The sequence below is a fragment of the Geospiza fortis genome, unplaced genomic scaffold (assembly GCF_000277835.1).
Source record: "Geospiza fortis unplaced genomic scaffold, GeoFor_1.0 scaffold491, whole genome shotgun sequence".
Lineage (NCBI taxonomy): Eukaryota > Metazoa > Chordata > Aves > Passeriformes > Thraupidae > Geospiza > Geospiza fortis.
In genome coordinates this window covers 138,973-162,188 of record NW_005054390.1, presented here as the reverse complement: position 1 = coordinate 162,188, position 23,216 = coordinate 138,973, and the positions used below count along the sequence as shown (strand labels likewise).

At 39.2% G+C, this 23,216-nt stretch overlaps 1 protein-coding gene across 1 annotated transcript in view; it reads left to right on the top strand.

Moving 5' to 3' along the window:
- Positions 1 to 20,341, top strand: part of GLIS3 (GLIS family zinc finger 3) — a 125,702-nt gene extending 105,361 nt beyond the window's left edge. The window contains exons 7-10 of the mRNA XM_031060771.1: positions 2,971 to 3,127; positions 11,250 to 11,428; positions 17,885 to 18,064; positions 20,205 to 20,341. Of these exons, the coding sequence (XP_030916631.1) occupies positions 2,971 to 3,127; positions 11,250 to 11,428; positions 17,885 to 18,064; positions 20,205 to 20,341 (653 nt within the window). The remainder of the gene's footprint in view (positions 1 to 2,970; positions 3,128 to 11,249; positions 11,429 to 17,884; positions 18,065 to 20,204) is intronic.
- The last annotated feature ends 2,875 nt before the right edge of the window (positions 20,342 to 23,216 follow it).

Genomic DNA, 23,216 nt, shown 5'->3' with positions numbered 1-23,216 from the left:
CACACTGTCCCCAGCCTGTAACACCGCAGGGGGTTATTGTGGCCAAAATGCAGGACTCGGCACTTGGACTTGTTAAACTTCATCCCATTGTACTCTGCCCATCCATCCAACTGTTCCAGGTTTCTCTGCAGAGCCCTCCTGCCCTCCAACTGATCAACACGCGATCCCAGCTTAGTGTTGTCTGCAAACTTACTAATGAAAAACTCAACACCCTCATCCATGTCATCAGTGAAGGTACTGAACAGAACTGGCCCCAGCACAGACTCCTGAGGACAGCACTGCTGACTGACCCCAGCTGGATGCAGCCCCGTTCACCTCCACCCTCTGGGCCCGGACACCCAGCCAGTTCTGAACCCAGCACAGAGCGCTCCTGTCCAAGCCATGGGCTGCGAGCTTTTCCAGGAGTGTGCTGCGGGAGACAGTGTCAAAGGCTCTGCTGAAGTCCAAATATTCAACATCCACAGCCTTTCCTGCATCCACCAGGCAGGTTGCCTGGTCAGAAAAAAATGACCAGGTTGATCAAACACGACCTACCCCTCCTAAACCCATGCTTTGCTCAGTTTCATACCATTTGAATCAGGTATTTAATGGGTGAAAAGACATTGGGAAGGTATTTACTGGCAACATTTTGAGCAAGTAACTCACATGTAACACAGCCTGAACCAGCTACAGAATGTGCAAGCATGGCTTACAAAATACTTGCATAGAATGCTAATGATGGTTGTGGAAGAGAACAGCTACATCAAGATGAAGAACTTTTGCTACCTTTTGCTGAACACCTGGTCATAATCCAACCTTTTTTCTCCTGATCCTGAAGAGGTTAATTTTAAATGCAAAGATCGCAGTACTGGTAAACTAAGCCATTGTATATTTTTACGCAGCTTTGTTAGTTTTTGTCATGGTAAAATGCAAGTTACCCTATTTTGCCAAGAAATAATTTAAATAGTCCCTTTTTATTTAGACAATCAGGGCTTTCCTTTGCAGTGTCCTGTTTTATTAAATATTCTCTTTTCTTTTGCTGTCAGAATGTATGCTTGGTTGTTTTTCAGTATTTTCTTCTGTGCTGTATGTAAGATAAAATAAGAATTTCAAAAGTTCATTCCTTTGTTTTTATCTTCTGCACTTGTCTTGATGCTATGCTGAGAGACAGACATGGAAAACGTAATTTTGGGGTACATGAGCAAAGTGAGAAAAAAAATTCCCGTCTTAGTAAGAAGATGTCCTCAACTACTTCTTTGCAAGTTACTCTGCTGTTGTAAGTGATGTCTCATCTTCCTGCAGATGTCTCATCTTCCTCCTCTGTTCCTCTTTAAGGTTTGGGATATCTTCTGCTGTTAGATGTCTGTCGTCACTTGGGCTGTTATTAGGAGGCTCTGGTCCACAAACAAGTTAGCAAAGAGCAGAGCCTGGCACCAGGGTCAGCCTCCACTCCTCCACCTTCGACCACCAGTGTCAACTTCCCCTAATCTTTGACATTACCTCTACAGCATCTCTATTGGATACTTTTATTCACAAAGAGGTTTCCTGCCTGTCATCTGGCACTGTGTGTCATTTCCACCAGCTGAAAAATATCCAGGGCTGCTTGTTAATGGGGCTACAGCATAATTAGACTCCTGAGCATTTTCTTAACTCTATCTTAGCTTGGTGAATATCCAGTGTGTCACAAAGGTGGGCTTGTAAGGATCAATAGTCTTTCCAAGAACAGGACTTGGGAGACAAGGTGAATTTTCACCTTTTTGATCTTCTGTAGCAAAATTCACACTTGTGAATGAGAAAATGGTGACCTGTGAAATCATTTCCTTGAAGACTGATCTGTGGTGAGGCTACCTCTAATGGAGTCTTTCTTCTGCTAGGATTGCAGCATCCATGGACATATTTCAGCCTAGAAAGATGTTTTACTAGTGACAGTGCCCCCTGGGGAACTGGTTTAAACTCTAGGATTTTATCAAGAAACTCAAATCATTAGCTCCAACATATTCACTAGCATAACGTAAATTTTATATATAGAATTTTACTCGGCAACTAGGCCTGAACAATACCTTTTTTTTTTTAAGAGACAGATACAACAGACAAACAGGAGAAGTAATTGTTATCTTTTAGACAGACTATCTAATTCATTCTCTGGGTTCATAAAATATTTAAGAGCGTGCATTTGTCTGCCAGTCAACATCAGCATAAGCTACCTGACACAAATGTCAGTAGAAATAGTTGTGTAACAGGATTTTCAGAGACACAAAGATTTATATTTGTCTTATTTAAACTTTTTTTTTCTTTTTAAAAAGGGGTTACCAGAAAATAAGGTTATAGGATTTGGGATCAACTAATTAGGCCATTTGAACAAAGTCCTATATTGCTTTTTGTTTAGTCAGTAAGAAAACAGCAGGAAACCTTCCTTATTAGAAAAAAATCCAAGAGAAAACACATAGAAAATTATTAGACTGTTAAAGATGGTTTAAAATTTCTGTATGTGTTACTGAGGAATGTGGGCCAATGATAGTAATAATGCTCTTCGCAAAATTTGTGATTTTTACAGATGAGGGAAAAACTTAGAAAGCATTTCACATTTTATGAAACTGTTCTTTCTGTTCACTAGTTCTAAAAATACAGGTTTTAGGAATATTGACACATTTTCTACAATAGAAGAGTATAGAAGATTTGCAGCCTTATTCAGACAAAAAATTCCAAGACAATGAGCATGGCTGTGATCATTCATGCCTGGTTTTGTGGAAATGTCATTTGGAAGCAGCAAAGAATACTTACTTATTTTCATGTGGTTCTTCTTCTTCTCTTTATGAAAACAACGCATCAGAAAACCCTTCATTTTCTTAGTAGCTAAGAGCTGGCACTACAGCTCGACAGGAGGGGTTATATGTTGGTGTTTGGTTATTTATCAATACTGTTGTTGTTTGGTCAGTTATCAGTGTTGTTTCCTGCCTGATGAGCATTATTTCTCTCTTTTACTTTCGGCAGCTGTGATCCCCAGCACACAGATAAATCAAAGTGGAACAGCAGCTGGGGCAGTGTCCTTGTCCCACCCCAGCAGCCACTCTTCCCCAGGACAAAACATACAGGGCAGTCCTCTGCATCCTCCCCAGATACCTCTTCTCACAGCTGCTGACTCAGAGAGGTAAGAGCCTGTGCTTTCCAGCTTGAGCCTGAGGCTGGACTGTCTTCAGACCTGCCAAGATGGGGGGAAATACAATTGTTGGTGTACAGAAAGGCACTGGTGGCAGCCCTGGCCTAACAACTGCTCTGGGTCAGGGTTTATCAGGAGGAGAGGTGAAGTGGACCATATTATTCCAGTCTAAGAGGGATGTTTTCCATCTATTTCCATTTCAGGGACTTCCTCCAGTCCCTTCTTGATCCCCGTGAAAGGCCCAAGCAGGGAAAGTGATACTATCTGGCACACTGAACTTCAGATGACCACAGCCATACCTTACAGAATGGGGGCCCTGAGATTCATGTTTCTGTTTACTTGTGGGAGAAGAGTCATATTCTGTCAATATTCTCCCAATACTAAGCATTTCTGAATGAAGACCTTGCCTTTATTTTTTTAATTGCCATTTTATGAAGAACAACAGATAATGAACAAATTTTCATTTCACTAGTTTTTGAGCTTGATTTATAGTCAGGATTTGTTTTATGACAGTTAGGTATGTTTTTGTATATGCTGGTTAGGTATGGTAAATTCTATGATTTTAGATATTTCAGTGACATAAAAATCAGTTGCTCAGATGTGTCTTGATTTTCATCATTAGACATTCCCTAAATTATTTTCAGAACTCTTTCCAATGATTTAGACAGTATATGGTACTATAGATGTAGAAATCTATAGCTCATTAAACCAGAAGTCTACCAAATCACAAGTCTGAAGAGACCTAAGTAAATGTTTTTTAGTGGAAAAGTCAGGAAGACTAAATGCTAAACTGCTACTATCTGCTCATGGATACTTAAACATTATCCTTAAAATTTCTTTTTCAGTTCTCTAAGTGATAAATTGCTGTATTTCACTAATGTATTTCAGAGTATTTAATTTCCTTGAGTGACAGATATGACAGTAATTTGAAGAGTACAAAATCCCCAATTATAAACCTGAAAACAACATTCACTAGATTTCAATTACTGGTTAGTGAGCATAATTTCTTTGGATGAAAGCAGTATTCATTCTACCTTGTATCAGGAAGATAGAAGAACATGTGGCTTCAGGAAACTAACAACAGGTGAAAGTACATTTTTATTTCAGACTTCACATGTGAACTCAGCCAGTTCTGGAGCCACTGGAAGCTGTTGAGCTTTTTGTGCATCAGTCTAAGATGGAACTGACTGCCTCATGATCACTGGAGCTCATCTGCTTGATTCCTTCCTTCCTCCTCACTCCTGCCCCCATGATCCTGGTCTTTTTCCCTTGTGCTGGCTCTGGCCCTCTGTGCTCACCTCTGGGACTGTCCATGCTCTCTTGCCTGACACAGAAGCTCTTCTGTCCCAGTATAGTTTTCTCTTCAATGCATGGCCTGTCCATCCATACCCAGTGATTGCCAGAGCATGAGGTGATAGGCAGGGACACATTAATAGTTGTTATAGGTAAAAATGTAATTATGAAAGACAATGATCTTATTAGCCCATTTCTGAGGTTCTTCCACTGTAAAACCATAGCAGAAGTGCCTAGAGTGAGACTTCCTGCATTCAATTCATTGAATGCATTTCATACATCAAGATAATAGAGTACTCTACACAATAATAAAAAGCTACCATAGTATACTCCTTTTTCATTTGTTAAGTGTATACACCCTCTCTAAAAAGGCTTTAAGTGCTAATTCCCATATGTGGAGAGGCTTTGGGTTTAAAAAAGTTCCAGTGTCTTCACTTAGGTAGTGTGACAAATGGCAATTTAAATTCAGAAAAGGAAAAAAGTATTGCAGCAGTGTTGGTTTGATTACAATACATAGGGCAGAAGTTAAGGGAAATGTTTAAAAGACGAACTAAGGCAGAGTCTATATATTGAATCTAACACAGTACGCTTGCCTAGGGGCCTTGCAAGTAGTCTGTCACCTCACTTCATGGGTGCGATGAGAACAGTGAAAATGTGAACAAACCTTCAGCAGAGAAAGTGATAGAGATAGTGTCTTTGAAAGGTGTGAGTCATCCTGTTTATTTCAACCTCGTTGAGAGGACTGCAGGATTTAGGGGTGCAAGTAGGCATTTGTTGCCCCTCATGCTATTAAGGGTTGGGCTAGGTTACCTTTGAAGGTCCCTTCCAGCCCAAATTGTTCTGTGGTTCTGTGCTCTGTGGTTCCTGACACACTGTACATGCCCAGGGTCATCATTTTAGACTAGGACAGGCTGACCAGCACTTGTTCCAGCAGAAGGCTGTATTTGTTAGACTGAAGCTGATCCAAACTGGCTTGGCTGTTTGATGGATGCTGGGGGCCAAGCCTGTGCCACTTCTTGGACAGCAGACTCAGGTTTACAAGAGACAGAAGCAGAAGGAAGTAAGCGTTTTCTCTACATTTCCACATACCATGGGATAGAGAAATAATGGGAGGATTTCTTTTAAGTCTTTTTCTTCTAGGTGGTGTGAAGGAAAGTGTGGGCTTGATTAAGCCTTATTAAGGTGAGAAACTGAGTCTAACATGGAACACATCCTATACTGCATTCATTATGTGTACAAAACTCTGAGAACACATAGTGCAAGACAGAGAGTTTGAATCTAAGAAATCGCTTCATTTATCAAAGGATGGAGCAGAAATAATAAAAGTGCAGATTTACACTTTGTCTGTCCCAGCTCTTTGATACTAATCAATATGACACAATAACAAAATTTTTCGTGCATTTGATGCTCCAGGTGATTTTTTTATTCACCTGTGAACCAGAGCTAACAGTATGTCCCTAAAGCATGATGGATCCCAGCTTCACAGGAATTTCTAAAGACTCCTAAGGCTAACAAGAAGAACATAGGACCAGAATGTTCAGTTTAGCAGTACCATTACACTATAATAAGTTCTGCAACAGTTATTCTTTTTGCTTATTTGAATGTGTGGTTATATTCCCTGTATGATTTCACTGTAAAATAGTTTAGTAGCTCCGAGCTGAACTTCCAGAAGCAAAAGCATCTGTGTAGTTCTACCCAAGAAGCCAAGACTTCCAACCTTCACGTTACAAAGCCCTTTGTATGTATTATACAGACCTCAAAGAAGGTCTGTAGTTAATAGTATGGTTTTGAAATAAGTGCATCAACTTCTTTCCAGGCGTGGGACACTTCAGAGGATTGCCTGTTAATCATGTTTTCTTTTTAGTGGGCAAACGCCACCTATAAATGACAAATGCTTGTGTCGGAGGTATTGGTAAGGCTAACCCTGAACCTGAGCCATGGAGTCACAGAATCCCAGAATAATTTAGGCTGGAAAAGACCCTTAAGACCATCAAGTCCAACTGTTAACCTAACAGTGCTGAGGCCACCACAAAACCATGCACACAAGCGCCACACATCCACATGTCTTTTAAATACCCTCAGGGATGGTGACTCCACCACTTCCCTGGTGGAGACTGGTCCAATGTCTGCCCACCCTTTCTGTGAAGAAACTTTTCCTATCATTCAATCTAAACCTTCTCTGGCACAACTTGAGGATGTTTCCTTCTTGTCCTGTTGTTTGTTACTTGGGAGTTGTTGTTACTGAGTTCCACCTGGCTACAATCTCTTTTGAAAGCAAACCTAACAAAGTTTGGAATTTTTGTCACACTTTTTTTTTTCCCAAAGGCATTTTTTTCTTCTTTGCCACTTTTGCAAGAAACTTAGTTCTCTGATACAGTATAGGCAAAGAAAATACAGAGAGATTTTATAAAAAAGTTACATAGTCTCCCTCCAGGTAGTCTGTATATTGGGGTACCTGCTCACAGCTCTCTTCCTTAAATTTCACTTTAAATTCCACATAAATTCTCCTTTCATCTTCTTAGCAAAGAGAAGATGAGGTACTGGTCAGAGGGTTTGTTTGTTCTTTCTGCCATCCTTCCTTTCATCTAGATTTTGGTTTTCTTGCCCAAAATATTTCTGTTATGAAATAGGATTGCATTCCTTAAAAAAAAAAAAAAAAAAAAAGACAACAACACAACACCAAAACAAAACAAACAAAAACCCAAACAAACAAACAAACAAAGACCCTGGAAACCAAAACACCCACAAAACTTTTGGCAGAGAAATCATTGGAGAGAAATGTGCATCATAGATAGGTAAAAAATTAGGCTTTTATTATTTTGGTCAAATGAATATATTCATAACTTTGGGGAAAACATCTTATTTGTTCAATTTTGTTCCTGGCAAAAGGTATGCTTTCCTTAAATGTGTTTTTAAAACATGTTTATTTGATTGTCACTTTTAAGTAGCCAGACTAACTTATAGTGCAATATGCTGGGTTTCACAATGCTGTGTTTCAAGAGAGTGTTTCCTTCACTGACAGAGTGAGGATCTGTAAAGACACTAAGACACAGCATAAAGTGTGGGTTCAAAGAATGTGAGTTCATAGAAAGAATGTCAGAGCAGAGAATGGGTACACCATCCCAGACTTTTTGGACTTTCTTGGAAATAAAATTCAGGCATCCAGGAAGGAATGATCATGGATTTTTCTACATTTAACATTGTCAGAAAGAGCAGCACTGTACAGGACACCATTGGAGACAGCAACCTCCTACAGGGAGCTTGTAGTTCAGTCCTCTGTCCAGCCAAACCTTCAGCTCAGCCAGATGAAAGCCTGATCACCTAACTGTGTGAACTGCCTAACATTTGGATATGTTCCCAAACTGCTGAAGCCCAGCAGAAATGACTCAGCCAGTTAAAAGAGCAGCAACCCAATAAATAGTGTTTACAAGTTGTTCAAAGAAAACTATGGCCTCTGAAGAAAAAAAAAATCAGGGTTTTCAGCTCTAATGTTCAATTTCCACTTCAGCAACATATCTGTAGCAACCATAAAGATTCATTTTGTCTGAATGGTGACAAATGCTTTAATTTACATTGCACAGTTGAGAAAAAAGAAAAGAAAAAAGAAGAATGAAGACAGAACTACATCCAACATAGTTACATAGTTCCTGTCTCAAATATTTAATGTTAGTAGCATTTTGTGCCATAGCATGCCATAGCATGGATTAATGGTAGGTAAATTATGTCTTTTATATGCAGGTGCAGTTTCTTTTCTTTCAATATATAAAGAAAAAATATTTTAAAAATTTTAAAAAATACTTGGTTGCAGTGAAATAAATTGAGGAGTTCCAAAGCACTTGGGTTTTTAGGTGAAGAAACATCTTATCTATATTTTTGCTAGAGAGACATAAGAGGTTGTTCCCCCACTCGAAAAAGGATTTATTTGTAGGTGGCCAACCATTATAAAATAAGCTAAATTAAAGGACTCTATAAATACACAATTTATACTGTATATTATGACCCTTAGATTTTCCTCTTCCCTTCCTTTTCCACACATTTCTTTGGCTGCGCATGTAGTTGTAGTGACTGTTTACTGGGCCAGCTCCAGTAAAGTATGTGGCATTGTATGTGGCATTTTAACTAATCTCATCAAAAAGGGTGAGCTTTGGTAACTTTGTCATCCATCTTCCTACTACCAAATGTAGTCATTCTCCAGCAAGACACTTTTTCACAGCTAAAATTGGAAGAGAAAAATTTTCTTAATGGCTCCAGAAACATTTCTGCTCGGATTTTATATCAGGCATAGGATAGATCAACTTTCTGCAAATCTCGCTGGTTCCTGATTGAATTGACACCTGAACTTGACTGTAGTTCTTGATTACAGTTTCCAAGTGGTTACAATCTGGTCCTGAGTGTTTCAGGAACACAATTAAATTAGCTGTTTTCCCAGGAATATAATGAGATTTGTTCAGAGACAAATCCGGGCTGTGACAAGTACAAGTTTCTCTTTTATTAAGCAGAAGGAAATAAAAAGTAGATAACTATAACTATAGTCGTGGATATGGGTAAGCCAGGTTGATTTATAAATAAAGACCATGTCTACTAAAAAGGAGTCCTGTCTGCCTGTAACATATAGTGTATTATTATTGGGAGGAGGTTTTTGGATGTTAAATCAAAGGTAAATCTGTAAAACTGTGCTTTCCACTTTTAGGTTTGAAAAGGAGTTTTCCCATTAGTGACTACTGGTTAAAATAATTTTTCAGAAACTAATTTTCCTAAATTAATCCTGAGAACACCAAGGATGATATTCCGTGATTTTAAAAATAATCATAGTGTTTAAAGACTGTCTGTGCTTGGCTCTCAATCTCCGGCAGGAGATAACAGTCTTTCTATGTGACTCCTATACAAAAAACTAACTCCAGTTATTACTCAGGAGACATATAACTAGGTAGTTACAGCACTTTTTAAAAACCTCTGATATTTTTATCACAATATAGCTACTGATTTCTCTTTCTAAAAAAAATTGTACAATAGAATTATTGTGAAATATGTGCATGCTTTGTTCTCTTCCTCTCTGGTATATCTTTCAGTCTACTCTGCATCAGTTATCTGGAACAATTAAATATTTGATACATTACTCAATGGCTCAGTAGTAACATCTTTATTTCCTCCATCCGTACAGCATTTCTGAAGTAATATATGTTTATGCAGTTAATATCACATCAGCACCAGGACCATCCAAACCCTACCTAATATGCTTAAAAATGTGCTTCTCACAGAAAATTGAATAGGCAGTACATCATCCAGAGTTCATCTTGATGCTTGTTACACTCTAAATGTAGATTATGATTCACCAGAAATGTAGTAAATACCTTTCAAATTAAGTCAAAACCACATAGAGATAACATGTGACAAATACAGATTCTTAGCTGCAGCATAAAAGATCTCTAGTGACTTTTATTTAAATATAGTTATAACCGGTATGATGACCCTGCCCAGAGGTGTTCTGTAGGGCCGCTACTGGAGTTGCACCTTCTTTTGTATTCAGGGTGTGATAAAAACTTCTTTGACACTTATTTAGGAAAAACTTGCTTCTATATTAGGTTTTAAAAAAAAAGTCATCTAGTATATTGAGGCCCAGTCTCAGGACAACAGGGACCAGATCCATAGTTTAGAACACCAGCAGACTGTGTTAACTGCAGGCACTGATCCCTCCTAGCAGTAGCCACTGAGCACACAGAGAAGGGTATTCCTCCTCAGCAGACTTGCAGCTTACTTTTAGTGATGGAGAGACAGGCTGATCTGCAACAAAATTTGACATTACTTTCCACTCACCTTCTTGCAGTAATATCATGGTTCTTTTTTGGTGCTTGGGAATTTTTCCAGCTCTCCTCTCATTGATAAAAAAGTGGCCCAGAGCCATTCCTGAGCTTTCATTAAGTAGCCAGATCCCATCAATCCATTGGGTAGTTTGGGGCACAAACAGAAGCTCTTAAAATCCTAGCTTTCTGCCTGCAAAAAAGATTGCATGACCTATCTGCAATGTACTTTGAGGTATGCATTTCTAAGGAAATGCAGAAAAAAAATCAGTAAAAAGTTAAATTCCATAAAACTCTTGTGTAAAGTCTTCAAAAGCAGTGCATATCCTTGTAGTGCCAGTAATGACAGAGCTGTGCAAAACATAGCCCTGCGGTGATGAACCTCTGTGGCAGCTGCACCACCAGATTTGTTCTCAAGCATTCTCTCTTCTACCAATCTTGTAAGTTTATAGTTGAGTCCAGATCAACAGTTTGATGTGGTCAGATTCTGGAAGCAATTTAACACTTGCCCTTACCTGCATTATATTGACATCAGATTGTTTGTTTTCAAATAGCTCTATGTAACATACGAAGATTTCTAGAGCCCAAAAACCTAGGCCTGAACCTGAAACCTAACAACTCAGTGCCCAATGACCTGAACTGACCTCTCACTGACAGTGAGCAAGACCAGCTATTTATTGATAAATAAAGTTGATACGAAGGCTTACAATTAACAGCTGGCAGTGGCTCCAAAATCAGGTCCTCCTTGAGGCATGTCCTCCAATTATGGAGGAGACACACACACAGAAGGAGTAGATTAAAAGTATGTTTCCATGATAAGGGCCAATTCAGCCTGCTAATTTCCCAGATGTCAAGTCTAATGATACGTCACCATTTAAAAATGTCATCTCTATTTGGGCTGCACACTGTTATTTTGGAAGTCTGTATCTATGCAAATAACTAAAGTGACCTAAATAAAGTAAAAACAATCTTTACCTCTTATGTGTTGGAGATCTTACAGTTTTGTGGTTTTGAACTTCTAGGTTTGTTGCTCCAGCTCCTTCTCATCACATCAACCCCCAGAGAATGTCCATTCAACATCCCATGATGCAGAGACAGACTTCACAACCTCCTCAGCTTCCACAACTTGCAGGGATGCCTCTGAAGACATACCAACCAGCAGAAAGCCCTTCTTTTCAGCCAAATGCCCTTCACATCCAGGGTAAGAAGGAAGAACCTTCATCGCTGCTGTTAGTTGTTTGTTGCTACTGCTTATCTTCAAATTAAGTGCTTCAGGGACTGGCACTGATATTTTAAGGTACTTTTCCTTGAAAGACCCTAGGAGGTAGCCTTCAGGACCCTGCCTTCATACTTTCTTAAAATATTTACCTTAGCTAGTTGTTATTCATCCTGGTACAGAGTTACATGTTTCTCTTCATATTGATTTTCAGTGCTGTTCTTAACACAGAATGGCAAACAATTCTGGATGGCTTTTAATTTTCTAATGTTATGCTTCTAATCCCTCCTGATTTAGCGCATAAGTATTAACTTGCTTTTCAAGAGGTAGGATATTTTTGTCCCTTGCACTTGTGGGGAGATGAAGAACTCTTCTTGTGTAAGCATGGATGATTCTTGCAGCTGTGTTCCCACTTGTGCTGTGTAATCAACATCTACAAGACCTCTCTCTCTCTCTTCAATCCTGTATACTTCTTCTGTAGCCAAAGGAAAAAATCATCAGCTCGTGGGTTGTTTTGTTTGTTTGTTTTTCTTAGCTGGTGGAAATTGAATGCTAATTACTTTAACATTTCAGGAGTGTGTTGACAGCAGTATGGTTGTTTCCTCACAAGTGTTTAAATGTATGATTTGCCATACTAATAGACGCAATTACATAGTAGACTGGACTTTTAAAGGTCTTAGGAGTCTGCTTATTGATCAGGCTTCCTGAGTATTATCATTGTAGATATCATAGGAAACATCCTGGGAAGAGCAAGGTGTATTGGTTTTGCACAGTTTGGTTTTTGGTAGCAGAGGGGCCACAAAGACAGCTCCTGTGACAAGCTGTCAGAAACTTCCACCATGTCCAGCAGAGCCAATCCGTGATGGCTCTGAGGATGGACATGGTGCTGGCCAAAACTGGGCCAAGGAATGAGGTTGGTAACACCCTTGTGATTATATATTTGAGAAGAAAATCAGAACAAAGTGGGCAGTTTTGCTTGTAGTCAGAGAAGAGGAGGAGGTGAGAACATGTAAGGGAAACAACATGGCAGCAGCAAGTCAGTGCAGAGGGAGGGGAGGAGCTGCTCCAGGCACCAGAGCCGAGATTCCCCTGCAGGCCATGGTGCAGGCCATGGTGCAGCCCATGGTGAAGCAGCTGTGCCCCTGCAGCCCATGGGGATCCACGAGGGATGCAGAGATCCAGCTGCAGCCCGTGGGGGAGGTGCCCATGCTGGAGTGGGTGGATGCCTGGAGGAGGCTGTGGTCCAGTGGGAGACTTTATGGAGAGAGAGGGCCCCTGCCTCCAGGCTGGAGCAGACTGCCCTTGGAGGACTGCACCCCATGGAAGAGTGACCACACCACAGCAGTTTCGGTAGGACTGTGTGCTTGTGGGAGGGACTCACGTTGCAGCAGATGTGATTTGGCTGCTGCTTGTGAGAGTGGACACACAAAGACAAGTTCACAGAGAACTGTCTCTCGTGGGAGAGACCCCACAGCCTCACAGGGGAAGAAGTCTGCTCCCTGAGCAGCAGAAGCAAATTTTAGTGATTAACTGACCAAAACCCCCATGTCCTGTCTCCCTGTGCTGTTGGTGGGAAGGAGGGAGGGTCTGGGCAGGAAAAGGTGTTTCAAGGCCTTATTTTACTTCTCATTATCCTCCTCTGATTCTGTTAGTAATAAATTTCACTTTCCAACCTTAAGTTGAGCCTGTTTTGCCCTCGAAGTGTTTTCTCTCAACATTTATCTCACTCATGAACCCTTTGTTAATTTTTTTCCTTAAAACCTCTGCTGCCCAGCTATAGCAGGGAAGGGTCACTGAGTGCCTCTTGTGGGTGCCTGGTGTTAGGCCAGTGTCAAACAATGACACAAGGCTTCTTCTATTTTCTTCCACTGATGTAAGCAGTCTCTCTCGGCAAAGAGAGGAAACAGGCATCTTCGTTGAGTTCATAAATGTGAAGGAGAGAAAAGAAAGTGCCAATCCTGTTACATTCTTCATATTGTATTGGCCACAGAGAAGCAGGATCTGAGGCTGAGGCGCGTGGTTTTCTCCACAAAGTAGTAATTCTTTACAGCACTGGTCAGTACTAGAGTGAAATTAACCAATGGACATAAGCAGTTATAGTTGGCTTTCTATATTCTCTGATAGACATTTCACTAATAATGTATAGCCAAGAGAGTACAGGGTGAAATTTCTTAATATACAGTTCATTGTCATATGACATACATGAAAACATGCCAGAACAGGTCCAGTAAATTCCTAGTGCAAGGCTTGAAGGGATCAGGTTAGCCCGTCTATTTCCACAGTACAAAACATTTTACTTTATTCCCTTTTTTGTTGACGATTTGGCAAGAAATCATCTTGAAAGGCATTGAAACATTAAGGTCTGTCTTTCTACTTGGAGCAAAAATTGTCTTTCAATTATACAGATGGCTTTGCCACCTTCCTCCTCTCATGGCCATGGGAGTTTTAGGAATACTAGAAGTTGGGAGCATAACCAGTTGCTCCAAAGTAGAAGACTTTCCAAAGAATCCTGCCTCCCAGGAATTCATATATCACCCTGGATTAATTGTTACTCCACACAGGACTTGCACTGGCTTGTGCAGCAACCTTCATATCTACTTGGGCATCTTCTCTTCAGGGCCGGTCAAAACAATGCTACTGTGTTCCCATCTCCCTCTCCTACTGTCCAAAGAGTATTTAAAAGGACAAAAGATGTAGGTCATCATTCTTTACAAGAAGAAGGCCCAGTAGAGACCCTCATCTGAGTGAATGTCACATTTGAATTGAAGCCCTGTTACATGTCCAAGTTTAAGATACAGTTTAATACTATCTTCTGAGATCAAAAAGTGGTTGTCTTTCAAGGGCTTGAACCTTAAACCTGTACCATACTTAGTCCCATGTTATCATTCCTGTGTCTGCTTCACTCTCCTATGAAAGCTTATGTTGAAAACAGACACTGCTGACAGGAATTATTTGCACACAGATAACAGCTCAAAGTTCAAATTGTAAACAATTTTGCACTTTAAACTAGTAGAAAGACAATGTAGACTGAACTCTTAATTATTTTTTTTTAGTATTGAAAGATACAGTACAGTGCAATTCCATACCCACAATGTAGGTATTAAATGTTTTTTCGAAGATCAAGTAACCTATCATCACTGTACAAGGTTTGGTCAGAATGTACTCCCTCCAGCTTAAGCACAGCTGTCTCATCCTATATGCTACACTGAAAGCATTGTCCTGTGTGCCTTAAGGGCTTACCTAAATTCTCTCTCTCAAAAGCAGATGTTTGAAGAGTTTATGTTTTCCCAGTACCAATACAAAGATTGCTGTCTTCCTTGGTCAATTCATTACAATGCAGAAAAACACCATGGAGTTATCTCCACACCGTACTATTATGCATACAAGAAGTGGCTGTGAGAAGCTCTCTTAGTTTCTATCTCCTGCAGTTCATAACCTGCCTTTTCAAGATTTAAAGTGTTGTAACTATACCCACTTCAGCTCAATCTGCTAGTAGACAATGGTGACAATCTGCCTCAGTATGTAGTCTTAAACTTGTCAGTTACATGTAAATTTGCTTTATCAAGGAAGAAAGAGTTTCAGTGCCCAAAAGCTTTTTGAAGAAAACAAGTTCTAAACAGACACCATTTCTGAAAGCCTGAACATCTTGAAAGATCATGTGATCTCAGAGTACTATCCTTTAGAGAGAAATATTTATGAGATCCAAGACTGACAGCCTTCTTGTTTCTAATAGCTACTTGTATTGTGAAATGTCTTTTCCTTGTAAGAACATTGTCTACAGTTCAAGCTTCATTATGTGTTCGGAGTGATTTTCAACACACACAGTAATGTCAGAGAGGGCTTTCTATTGCCTCAGTTAATATTACATAATTGACTAAAGATTCCCTTTTCTTGCGCTTGTGAAATTCCCACTATCCTTTGCTGCATGGAATGTTCAGAATTGATGTTAGATGCCTCACTGAGTTGTAGAAGTGAAGCTCTTCTTTTCCTTTCATTAGATTGTAGTATCTTTTACTGTATTACCATTCCATAAATCGGAAACTATCCTGACTTGGAGGCTGGAATGACAACTTCCCAGCTAGATGCTTTTGTATGCCAATGTAATATGTGTTTATAGACAGAAGACAGTGCAGGTGCTGGAAATCTGCAACAATTTGTCCAGCACCTGTATTGTATTGGTGATTCTTTTCAACCATGAAAAACTGCTCTCAGGACGGGTGTCTGAAGACACAGGCACCTACAGTCCTCAGGCAGCTGCCAGAATACGGTATTGCTTGCTCTGAGACAAGCCAGAAGAGATGTGCTAGGTATGAAAGGAATGAACAGCGACAGAGGCTCCCTCTTCACAGTAGAGAAAATTTATTGTGCTGTGTAATATAGAGTCAAGTAAAAGTTCTTTGGGCACAGGTAAAGCTGACTTGCTTTTGCATGATACTGTAACATTTTTGCACTAGAAATCTGGTTGTTTCTGTAACTCTGTTGACATGTCTTTGTGAGTTAAGCTGATGGCCAGAACTGTCTGAGTTATGGAAGAAATAAAAAAAAATTGCAAAGTGTTCATTTAAAGAAAAAGTAATTTCTTTAAAAAAATTGTTAGCTTATATGAGTTAGTTATATTAGTACCTCTATACAGACTGGTCTACTAGTAACAGCTATCTTTAAATTAAAAATAATAAGATTTTAATAAACAGAAACATTTCTATTTTTTCACATTTGCAAATCTGTCTCTTAGTACAGTATGTGACTTGGATCTCTCGTACTCTTCCTTTTGTTCTTCACAGCCAGATGGTACCACATGATTACATGGTGTTTGTGTAATTTGCCTGTGGACATGCAGAAATAGATATATTTCTGCATTAAATATACCTATATTTCTGCAAAGAAACACTATCTTGAAGTGTTTCAGACCAAAGACAGCTGGAATTTTTACATGCCATAGAAGCAATGACTACTCAAGCATGGCATATATTTCTGAATGGCAAACTATAATGATTTTCTTGAGAAAATATTCTCTTTCTTGTGACAGGCAGAGAGATGACTGAGGAGGAAATAGATGTCCATCAGAAACTTCCTACCATATAGAAATTATAATTGTGGCAGTCATTCATTACATATCCATAATGAAATCTTTGTCCACACAGTTCAATAGGATAAGGACATTATTACAAATGTATGTGGACCACAACTGTATGAGTGAATTTGAGCTGAGCTGTCTACCAGGGATTTTTAGAATGAGCCTTCAGAACAAGGCTATTTATGTTGTAAAAAAACAAGAACTTCTTGCTTTTAGAAACAGTTCTTACAGCTTACACATCTATCATATTCAAAAATATTTCACTTCCCTAGGGAAGTTATGCTGTCATGTCAGAAGAATAGCTGTTTGTTCTGTAGCTTGACATCATGAATCTTGGCTGTTGTGTAGTGATTCAAAGAAACACAGCTGATGTAACCTTGTGCATGTGTGTGTTTTAAATAGTTTAATAAGAGACAAAATTTTACAATCCAGAGTTGCAGCTGAAATGTTCAGTTGCTGGAAATTTATTAGCCAACCTGCTTGCTTTTTTTTGTTTGTTTTTCCAGTGCGGCATGAAAACACAGAAAATTGATTGTACAGTTAGTTCCCTAACAGATATCTCAAGTATGGTCAGGATCTGCTGCCTGAACTGGATATGGTTTCATGTTATCCTAATTCACCTGTATTGCAGATTATCTTGGGCACGACGCTGTGTGAATAAAGACACCAAGTTAGGAGATTTTGCTGCGTCATGTTGGACTCCAGTTCTAAGACTGGCTTGATGCACTGCAGATGCTCACAAAGACATTTAGAATAGTACTAAATAACGGAGGGGAAGAGAACCACATATCCTTATTTCTTGTTTATGACTCACTGTTTTAAAAGATGAATAATTGACACTGAATTGTGAAAAGAACTTGTATCTAGGAAAGTGACACTACTTTTCTGTGCTCTCTTTCCATCATAAAAATAATTTTCTCAGAGTCTCTATGCATGACTGTACTATCAGCCAGCTGTCTTGGCATCAGTGATAGATCCTTGGATTTTATTCAGACTTTACTTGCGTAATCTTCTTTCATTTTGAATGTAGCATTTTCTTAGATTTTCAGACATATGCACAGTGTGACTCTGGAGAGTAGCACTTCAGACACGGGATTGTGCAGTACAGGGAGAAATTTCCTGAAAAATTTCAGCTTCTAGCCAGTCAGTGCCTCTCACAGGTCATGAAGGAACCAAGATGTCCATGTAGTAGCAACCTGAGGAAGTTATAGGGAGCATCATATCAATACTGCTTTATTTGTTTAAAATTATTGAAGACCTGGTGATAGAGCAGTTGAGGTTTTTATCATTCTCATGGCCATGGTTCCACATACTCTCCTTTTTATCTCTGTCCAGATCTTTTACCAATGGCCTTCTTCTCATTCTAGGTTTTTATGGGCAGCTTCAGACTTTCTGCCCTCCCCATTATGCTGACACTCAGAAGGACATACAAGACAGTGTTTCTTGCAATATGGTTCCTCCTGTTGACTGCTCAGCTCTCACATCAGCAGGCCAGGGAGGGCTTGGCATTTTCCACGGAAGTTTTTCAGATCATTCTGGTATCAAAGGTAAATAACAGCTGGTCACTCCATGTATGATTGTGTAGAGTTTGTGGACTTTGGCAGATGTGCATGAGCTGTGTATTTGGGTGGGACATGTCCTGACAGATTTGACTTTTTACAAAGAGGAGAGAGTTTTCAGACCTTCATGGAGCGGTTGGTGTTGGGAGGCCGGAACTCGCAATAGGTGACAGTAACAGCCAGCCTGTATGCAGTCTGAGCACTGTTGAAGGCTTCTCAAGATTATAGCCTGTGGGGCTTACACAGCCTCTGGCTTGTGTATTTGAGCTGAAATATGGTCCATTGAGCCCTCTGTGATATTTGTGCAGCCACTTCTCTACACTGCACATATTGTGGCAGGGACCTGAGATGATTCAAACTACTGATTTTGCTTGGTGTATGTTTGGTTTTTATCAGTCTTGAATTTCATTTATTCATGTTTCAATTACAAAAACTGCCTAGATGCACACTCATCTGTGTGCATGTAACTTAGTCTGTGCCTAGATGAAAAGTACTTAAGGGGCTTGCATGCTGCTCTGGAAGGTTGAAAGATCTCTGTGCAAAGGATCAGTACAGGACAGTGAGCCTACTCTTAGCGCTCAACTAATGCCCAGGTCTTTTACTGTCCTTCCACACAGGATGACTCCACTTAACATTTATTGTGCTTTGAAGTCCCTCTTATATCTTGGCCCTTCAGAAGTGTATTGCAAAGCCAGTGCACCTGTAATTACAAAGAGGAATCTCACAGTATGTAAACATGTTATCCAAAAGATGGGACTGTAGGGGGGCACAACAAGTTGTAGCTGATTGCTAGGAACAGCCCACACCTGTAACCAATTAAGAACAAGTAGCATAAAAAGAGTGCAGTCAGAGGAGGAGTCAGAAGGTAAGAAGCAGGACTAGGATCAACACCTGTAACCAATCAGGAGCAAGTGGAGTCAGAGGAGGAGTCAGAAGGCAAGAACCAGAACCGGGAGAAGGCTGCCGCAATCCCAGAAAAGGATAGAGGACCCCAGGAGAGGATGAGGACGAAGAGAGTCCCAGAAGAAGATGGTGAGTTCCCCTGGAGAGGATAATCCCAGAAGAGCACAGACCCCAGGATGGTAAACCCCAGGAGAGGGTTGGAGAAGCTATGGACATGCCAGGGCTCTGTAGCAATTTAGCAGCAATATCCTTCATTGGATTGCTGCTGGATTAACTGCAGATGCTTCTGGCTGCGTGCTTCAGGAAAAGCCCCTGGAGCGGATGGACCCTGTAATGTAACTGTTGCAATGTAATACTGTAAACTGTGCTCTGTAATATAACTGTTGAGTGTTGCTGCAAAGTGTATAGGGCAACTGTGACCCACTGGGATGGAGTGGGGGAGGCGGTGTTGGTGTAGCTGAGAGTGGCAGGTGGAAGCCACAAGGAGGTCCGGACCTGATTTTCTCCAATCGAGACACCTGGAAGTAGGTGAGCCACCAACTAGTAAAAATGGGACATTTGAGGTCTTTGTTTTGTGTTGTGACCACCTCAACAAGAAGAGATAGATGTTGTAGTAATGTAACTGTGGTAATGTAATGTAAAAGTATTGTTGTAAATGTATGTAAGACAACAAGTGGTGACCCTGATGTGATTGTAGCAGGCAGTAGAGAGAAAAAGTAAAAAGAAAGAAAAAGGGGGAATTGTAGGGGAGCACAAGGAGTTGCAATTGTTGTAAATGTATGTAAGACAACATGGGAGTGTGTCTGCAAACAGTTATTCTTGAGCTTACTATTGCCACTTGTAAAAGGCAGTAATTTGTGTGCCAGAGTCTACTTTATGGCAATATTCTACAATATTTTGTTGCCTTTTATCCTGTGTTCAATATGATGAAATTTGTTAAACAAGCATGAAGTGTATTTTTTAAATTATCACAATTTTAACACCCAATAAATGGGGAGGTTAGTTGCAATGAAATCTGCTTCAGACTTGATTCTGAGAGAACTGAAAATTCCTTCCTTGGTAAGCAGTAATTTGTGTAATTAATTTCATACATATGTTGCCTTGTTTATTTTATTTATGTATTTGATTTAAAACAATTTCCAGTTCTATGCATAAGTATTAGGACATCATTATATAATTATCCTACTTATTAACTGGGGCTTTTATGTTTTGTTTCTTCTTCCAGTGTATGACTTTCCAGTAGGGTCTGTAGGTATCTTTGGTGATTCAGCATGCAGCATGCCAGAGGACAGCAGTTTCCTGCAAGTGAATGCAGTGGATCATTGTTCCAGCCAGCTTTCTTCTGTATACACTGAAGGCTAAGTGATGTATATCTATTTACAAGAACTTGATTCTGTTTCATTTTGCCCTTCTGTTATTTCTCTACAAATTTTTCTCTCCATGAAAATGCTATGTATGTATGGGGATATGACTAGATATACATACATAATGGAGAGGAAAAAAACAATTACCAAGCATTCTTCATTTAATCAAGCAGCCAACTGAGAAGGAGAATGTTTGGAGGAAGCAAACTTTGCCAAAATCTTAGCAATTGTTTATTTTCTTCTCATCTGTGGTACAGCAGCTATACTTTTAAAATTATTTCTTCTTTTAATTTCTCAAAGGGAATTCAGAGACCAAATAAGAAAACTGGTTCTTGGCTGTAATCCTTTCAAGCTGAATGGGTGCACTTGCAGAAAAACACAGCTTTAGAAAATTCCTTTTTCAAACAAGGAGAAGAAACGAAACCAGAGCATACTACAAACATTTCAAAGGCATACAGTTTTTGCACAACCTGTCTGCATGTGATAGTTCCAAAGTTTAACACACACCAGTATCCAAAAGGGAGAGAAGTAGACATACACATAGGCACTACCTATTGGAGGCATTGGTGTGGCTTCTTTTTGGATCAAAGGTTGTTGGTAGAGAATTTCTTACACGCCTAATGTTAGGTGTCCTTTCCTTCCCTCTTTATTTTAAGCCACACAGTACAGCTATTCTTGTTTTCCCAATATTCATTCTGATCCTTTAAACATGAATAAGATTATTTAAATATACAAGAAGTTACGTGGGCTTTGTGTCTATTTAGCAGATCTGCCAGGTAAGCATAAATGCATTTTAACTTTCAGTTGCTTTTTAATTAGATTGTAGGGCATTGTTGCTGTCTGTGCTATAGTCTTCGCCAAGAAGGTTTAACATCTTTTGTAGGAAAGAGACTTCCTTCAATTCCACATTTTTTAAAAAAGCTATTTGTACCGATTCAGCTAAATTTTGGTTGTCTTAATCTTTTTCCATAACACATTTTCAGAAAGAACTACTCTTAAGTGTACTATGATTCCTCTGGTAACTTAGAAAGATAAAACTGTACTGATTTGGTGATTTTGATTTTTCTGATCAAAGTCTGGCTCAAAGTCCTCAAATTTAGTCCTGGATGCAAGCAGATTGGGTTGTAAAACATACAAGGTTATGAGTTAAAACCAGTATTTTGCATTGGAGATGTCATCACTGTGATCCTGCATGCCTTGAGAACAGCTCTTACATTAGTAAGACTGAGTTTTTAGGTTTTAATTCCTGTTCATACATTTTGGGGACTTCTTAATGTGTAGTGTACATTATAATATTCTCATGACCTGATAGAGTAAGGACAGAAAAGTTCATCCTTGCAGGCTGGACCATAACTATGCTTCAGAAATAACTCTTCAAAAAAGATAAAAGGGTTTATAGAACCTTTTTTTTATGGCAAATTTTTGAGAGTTGTTAAGTCCAATTTGGGTCCAATTCATAATTTAATCTTCAATTATGTGGAATAGATAAATTTATGTCCAGATGTTTGTGAACATTTGCAATCTTTTGAGGTTCGTATTAATGAAGTATTATGTGCAGTCATATGCTTTAATATTGAATGAAGAGATTTTCATCTGATACATAGAATATATGGATAAACCATGCACATAAATGAAGTACAACAAGAAGTGACTAAAATGTAGCTAATTCTGTGCTAAATTCTTCCCTCATATATTCTGCTTCTCACATCACAAGAGAATGTGTTCCTCTGCTCCAGATTGTACTAAGAGGTCTAGATGTTACCATATGTGATTTGCATTGCATTAAAAGACACCAGGCATTCTCCAGCTATATATACACAGCTATACACATGTAATCAAAAAGACAGTCCTTTTGCTTAATGTGCATTGACTGCAAGTTTTGCTTTTTTAGTAAAGCTTTACTTTTGTACTACCTTAAAGCCCATTCTGTGGTCGCTGCACAAATGTAGCTTGCTTCAGTAGGAATAATTAGTCACACTGAACACTTCAATTTCAAATGTGTGGAATTGCGTTTTGTTCCACCAAAGTCAGTAAGGGCAGGCTCAGACTACATGTGGACATATGCATCTATATACTTCCATATATATATAAATCCTTCAAAATTCTTTTAAGCACATGATTGTCCATGTCCAGAATTTGTCCATTGCTGTTTACAAAACTGAAATATTGTTGCTCTCTTCAGATCTGTACCGCCTTGACTTTTGAATTTTTTTAATTTTTTCTTCTAGTATCTGAATGTACAAGTTGTTCTGTAGAGTTGGGAATTATACATTTTGAAACATGCTGACCAAAGGGAAAGCAGGAGTACAGAATTCAAAAAGGGCATTTTCAACTTGGGGTTTCATCAGTTACATTTAAAAAAGGAAACTTTTGCAAGTCATTAATTCATTCTTTCACATATATATATATTTACAACTTTCCGTGAGCCCTAATCCTAAAACGAAGGCCCTAGAGAAGAGTCAAATCAAGCACATGAATATGGGCTACCAGTCTGTAAAAAGGTAGGCCTATGTTTACTTCTCATTCAGAGACAAAGAGGATTCTTCACTATTATTTCTTTATTCTCTTTGGAGTTGGACTGACTTTGAGGCATCAAAGTCTTTGGACTGAGGGCAATTGCATAAAAAACCCATTGTAGCTCATGTATATTGGATATTTAAGTAGGGAATCCTGTTTGTCACAATCAAAAATGGTGCTTGAGAAAATACAATTTTGTGACTTATCTGCATAACTGAGTTATTTGCAAATACTTGTGCTTCTGTGAGTTTTGTGTTGTTATTCTGCTTGCTGTATTGTTAAGTTTCTAAAGGGATTAATATCTAAGAGATGAAGTTATTTTAGACTACAGACATTAAACAATATTCAAAATAAAT